This window comes from Hakea prostrata, unplaced genomic scaffold, assembly GCF_041222555.1.
Source record: "Hakea prostrata isolate BN-2017 unplaced genomic scaffold, UWA_Hpros_2 contig_12, whole genome shotgun sequence".
Lineage (NCBI taxonomy): Eukaryota > Viridiplantae > Streptophyta > Magnoliopsida > Proteales > Proteaceae > Hakea > Hakea prostrata.
This window is the reverse complement of record NW_028291131.1, coordinates 632894-638615: the sequence shown is the minus strand read 5'-3', so window position 1 is coordinate 638615 and position 5722 is coordinate 632894. Positions and strand designations below refer to the sequence as shown.

Below are 5722 nucleotides of genomic sequence, written 5' to 3'. Positions count from 1 at the left end.
CTTCCAATCAAGCTTCCATTTTTGAATGGTTAGATCCTAATCTTCTGTTTTGATCGACTAATTTAGCTTTATCTATTTGTTTTATTCCGAGATAAACAAACATCTTGATTGTTCTTATATCGAAATAATCATATATTTTTTATGATTTACATATCTATATTCTATCTCTGTTCTCAATTCCACAGGAGGGGTTCAACTCCCCTTCTATTCTGGGGGGAATGCTGTGACGTGCCCATAGGGTTCAATTCAGGCTCTGACACTCGAATAGATATGTAGGGCTCAGGTGTTCCATTTTTGCTTCATCTTTTTGTTGAAAGCACTCAATGAAAGTTTCTTGGTTTATGAACCATGATAATACAAATGAGCCCAGATGAGTTGACTACCATATGCATCTTTCAACTTTTCTAGTCTTGACGATACTCTCTTTATGGTATACCATAGAAAAAATTGACCTGTGACAGAAAGGTTGGGAAGATATTTTCAAGTTTCTAAGCCTTCTGATTGTGTGAAATGTTGCAGAATAAAAACCTATTCGATAAGAGGAGCCAATTCCAAGACCGTGTAATGCTTCACGGTTGTTTGGCACTGGATGTCACCAAACCATTCAAAGAGTTGGGGGAGATGGCTTCTCAAGTTTGGTGGATTTGATCTATGAGAAATGGCGAAGTTTTGTTCGGAACCAGAACAAGGATGCTTGACACACATTCCTTCTGTTATTTGAAGGATAGAAGATGACGATGAAGATGGTCCGACTGGTTCCATGAATACTCGCAGCTCCTACAGAAAAGCACTCCACTACGGAAGCCGCATGAGTTGGATACTAATATCGATAACATCACACCATTGAATTAATCCATGATTTCCATTAACCTTCTTCTCATGCGAAACTGACAAAGGACTGTTGTAGGGCAAAACAGCAACATTTCTTGGAGGCTTACATTTGTTTTTACATCCATAATACTGTTCTTGCAGTTCTTACAGGAAAGTAGTGTTATTCACTTACTCGTGGAGATTAATCGATTATCCATTGCATTTTGACATGCAGTGCATATATCCCGGTAATCTTGAAGGTTGACGTGGTTTTAGAGATGGAAGCCTTGGAATTCCATGAATCTTGGTATTCTTAACTGCAAATTTGGTGGTTTTGACCATCGAGGTGTTAGATGTCGCGTTGAATAATTGGTGGCTCAACCACTGATCAAGATTTCTTGTTTCTTTTAAGGTCATAATAAGTCATTCCATTCCTCAAATTCTTGTACCCAGTTTAAAATATAACTTCTCGACATATTTTGATTTGATGATAATGTTTTGACAATCTGTAATAGAAGTGAAGAGTTTGAACCACTAGGACCCACCTAAAATCGTAAGGAGATTTGGGTTGTGGAGAAAGCTTCTAATGCAATTTTTAGCGTGTTCTTTGGAAGGTCTCCATTATAAAAATAAATCTTCCCCAAGTTTCACCGATGAAAATAGCACATCATATTTGTATATCAACCATGTCAAATATTTACGTTTATCTTCTGATCTATTTTGTTTCTGTTCTTATCTATTTTGTTTTTGTTTTTGTTCAGTATTTATGTGTTCATTCTAACACGTAACGCATTTGCATAATTTGCTCGGCCCAATCAACTTCAGTGCTGCGCATTATGTGTTGCAAACGATCAAGATTTCGATCTCGACGGTCCATTTCACAACAAATTTCACACACAACAAAATGAACTGTTGAATTGAAATTTTGATATCGACTGCAGATTGCACAACACCCAGGGTGCTAAATCTGCATAATTCAGGGAAAATAATAAGTTGAAAAATAAAAGGCTTAGGATTAGAAGACAAGCACAACTCTGCAACAACTCAACAAACAAGAAGAAAGGACCAGTTATATACATGACAAAAGAAACCCAGAAACTACTCTAGTCTACAACAATATTCACTTGTTCAGACTACCTATATATTACAATATAACTTTTTCAGAACCATAAAGTTGAAGAAGACAACTTTGATGAACAGTTACTATGTTCTTGATACTTCAAAATGTTGCCCTTTCTCGTCAAAAAGAGAGCTTTTGGTTCAAACCCAGGTACCTTTTAGAAGGGGACTAGAAGATCCAGTTTCTCCAAAAGTCTTCAGCAAATCTGAACAAGCTGGATCTGGTTCTCCTTCTGGTTTGAGTTCTAAACCCAACTCTTCTTCAATGTCATCAGAAGCTGATATAAGCAAGAATTCACAGCCTTCATAATTCAGAAAGTCTGGTGGTTCTGCCGAACTATATCTTAACTGTCCAAACTGGCCCTGAAGATGTGCAGGAAAAAGAGCTTTTCGTTTGTTTTGAAGTCCACTGAACTGGGATTTACCATGCTGATCTGGGTTCTTTATCTGTATGAGATAAGACCCTTCATGCTTCACATTAAGCGACTCTTGGGGTTCATTTTGGGAACTTTCAGGTGGGAATTCAAGCTTGTAGATTAAATGGGTATGCACCTTCTTGCCTGAACTGTGCTTTATGATCCTATATACTCCTTCACCCAATGCTCTTGCAGGAGGCTTGTGTCTGTGTCCTCTTGTTGCAGTATCATATTCCTCTACAGTGGAGAAGAAAACATGATTTTCGTTCAGCTTTGGGTTCAGTCCACTGGGCTGAGAAAATAAAATGAGAGAAGAAAAACAAAACGTTGTGAGGATCAAAGACTGTACCTCCTTTGAGAGCAGTTTTCACATCTTCTGTCTTTGTCGTCACCAATTCAACAAATCCCCAGTAAGGTCTACTCTTCTTGGCTGGATCCGGAAGGCTTTTCTTACCCATCACTATGAACCTCAACAAGGGTTCCTTCTCTATATTTACTTCCTTCAAATTGCCAAACAGAAAAATGAGAAAAGTAAACTAGAAACCTAAGAAGAAGATAAAAACCATAAGGCTGCCATGAGGTTAAATTTTGATCTTCTATTTTCTGGATTCTTTGTTGTTTTTATAGCTTACCACTTACCAGTTTGCGCCATATAAGCAAAAAAATAAGTCAAACTGGTTAATGTGCTTAAACCTCGATGGTCAAACAATAGTGATAACACGGTTCAACTTCTACGTAGCATAAGCTTACATTTTCTTCTCTTGGACAAATGAAAACTTATATCAGATTCTCAAGAGTAATGTTCATCAGGGATACTGGAGAGTTTTGAATGAAAAAAGGCGTTGGAAGCCGCCAGCAGAAATAGTTCAAAGAGAACTTCAGAGCATAACCACGCATGAATGGATGTCTAAGCATCTAGATGGAATCCAACACTTAAAAGACCATGGTTCAAGTTTTGGCCGAGAAGGGCCCAAATTCTGGTTAAATCTTGGTTTTTCAAGAAATCAAAATCATTTTGCAGGTTTGGCTCAGCATTAGAAGCTATTCCTAACAAGCAGCCCCCATGCATGCCCATCCAATCTAGCTCTGGTTTCTGTTTTAATAGATTTTCCCTTTCAGCACGGTTTGTAAGTAAGGAGCCAATATTAAGACAGAATCGGCCAGAACCGGAACCGAACCAAACCAAACCTCAAAATGAATAGGCAATAAAAACACAGACCGAACCAAATCAAAAGTAGAAACTCCTCATAACAGGTTTCGATTACCCTACAACTCGCACCAAAATCAAACCGAAGCGAACCGCCGCACCAAATTCTGAAAGAGCTTAGAAAAGCACCTGGCTGCCATGGCCACCTTCGCTGCCCTTCTGGTTGGAACCACTTGCACCCTCACCAGCTTCTTTCTTGGACCCTTCCTTGCCAGAATCTGGAGACTGCTTCTCTTCCACTGCTCTTTTGCCGGATTCCGGCCGAAGAACAACGTACAACCTCTGTACATCGTCGGCACTGTGAGCCTCTTCTTTATCCACCTTTGGCCTGTAAAAGAAGAATATTTCTCCTCTTTCCTGCAACACACCCAAATCCAATCCGGCGCCATATTAACCTTCTTAAACAAGAATCATAACCGTTTACTATCAAAGAGAAACAGGAAATGAAAGAAGCCATTAGAACTTAAACAAGAAAGTGAGAGAGAGGAGAGAAAGACCAGAATGTCAACTTTTGGTTCGTCTCTGGTCTTCACTTCCTCTCCTTGACCCATTTCTGCTCTGCTCTGTTAATTAGAAGAAGAATCTCCGTTTCTTGATGCAGCAAAGAAACAAGAAGATTTGAGCGTTGGTAGAGTAATATGGCCAAAGTCGAGGTGGAATTGGGTACGTACGTGGGCATCTAATGAGAGTCCAGTAGCACACGTGGTTTGCCATGACTAAGCCATTAGTCGTGCATGTGTGTTTCTGAGTTAGCACACCGAGTTTATATTTGATTCCAACTCGTTTCGAGTTGCCACACCGAGTTCTAATTTGATTCGACTTCATTTTATGTAGGTCGTCCCCTCAATAAATATAAAGATTTTATGTACCGAGTTGTAATCCATGTCTCATGGCATGAAGTTACGATTTCAAATCTCCTTGAGATTAAGAACAACAAGTCTCACCGTAGTTATAAAATTTAATGCCTGGTGTTAAACACTATATCGTTTTCTTCTACTGGGTAGCACATTCACAACAACAAAGTACAAGGAAGGGATACAAGTTTGCCCTTAATGGCCTCAATCTATCTTAATCTGAACAAGGGTTGGCCTAATCCTCTAAATTGGTTAAATTTAGATTGAGGTTGAATGTTTGACTTAGCCCAACATAGCTTTACTTAGCATGTAGGATATTTTTAGTAAATATAAATCAACAATATGAATTATGATTATTTTACTATTTGTTTCTTGGTATGTCAAGGTCGTCCTTTTTGGTATCAATTCTCATTCTCTATTATGCATATTTAAAATAAATAAGTACAAGAATTCATTGTTGGTCAAGAATGAAAAATGGTTTGGTGATTGTCAAAATTAAATTATGGAATGAAAATAGTTTGGTGCAAAATAAAAATTATTAGTAAATAATGTGAGCAGGATAAAAGAGAAAAAATAGATTTTATAACTGTGTTGACTTTTTACCCTCATCTACCTATTTGTAAACTTTTTTGGTAAGTTTTGTAAACTTGTGCATAATGAAGAATGATTCTCCCTATTCTTTGACAAAAGTTCTTTGGTTTGGAGATTTTCTTATTTATAAAAATAAAACTATAATGTGCCAACACTAATTGAAAACCTTTATAGGATGGATTGTCCAAGAAGAGCCAGATTATGGTAAATGAGACGTATTTACCACAAAGAAATTTTCAGGTGAAATTTGGCATCAAACCAAAAAAATAATAACAATAATAATTAATTAATTAAATATAAAGTTTATATCACAAGATGTGGACCATGTGGTTCAATTTTTTTTTTTTCTTGACAAAAAGAGTTGAAGAATATTTTAATATATAAAATATTTCATTTATAATAGGTAAACTTGCAAGTAAAAGCTTACTTTAAAACAAATAAAGAAACAATCCCAGTATCCCACCTCAATGAATTTAAAGTCCCCTAGTAAATTTTACACACACAAAAAAAAAAATAATAAAATAAAATAAAATAAAATAAAATAGAAGAAGAAGAAAGAAAGAGAGATAAACGATGAACAAATTATTTTACTCAAAAGAATTGAAAGCTATTAGGTCTTTGTCTGATTTTCAAATTATACATAATTTTCACTCTGAAGAATAATTTATAACTGAGTCAATCTTCGATAAATCACAAGAACCAGATTAGATCATTGTAGGTCTCCT

The 5722-nt window shown here is 36.6% G+C and overlaps 1 protein-coding gene across 1 annotated transcript; it reads right to left on the bottom strand.

Annotated features, from left to right (window-relative positions):
* Nucleotides 1–2070: 2070 nt before the first annotated feature.
* On the bottom strand, nucleotides 2071–4103 carry LOC148999382 (uncharacterized). Its single transcript, XM_089141194.1, has 4 exons — nucleotides 4050–4103; nucleotides 3682–3909; nucleotides 2695–2845; nucleotides 2071–2582 (listed from the first exon to the last, which is right to left on the bottom strand). Exons 1-4 carry the CDS (start codon nucleotides 4101–4103, stop codon nucleotides 2071–2073), a joined length of 945 nt encoding a protein of 314 aa, XP_088997320.1.
* Nucleotides 4104–5722: the final 1619 nt, after the last annotated feature.

Excerpts from the sequence above, each read along its gene's own strand:
- LOC148999382 (XM_089141194.1), bottom strand. The coding sequence starts at position 4,103 with ATGGGTCAAGGAGAGGAAGTGAAGACCAGAGACGAACCAAAAGTTGAC. Across the intron at positions 3,910-4,049 it reads AACCAAAAGTTGACATTCTG|GAAAGAGGAGAAATATTCTT; the intron begins GTCTTTCTCTCC and ends GGTGTGTTGCAG. Across the intron at positions 2,583-2,694 it reads GAAAACTGCTCTCAAAGGAG|AGGAATATGATACTGCAACA; the intron begins GTACAGTCTTTG and ends TCTCCACTGTAG.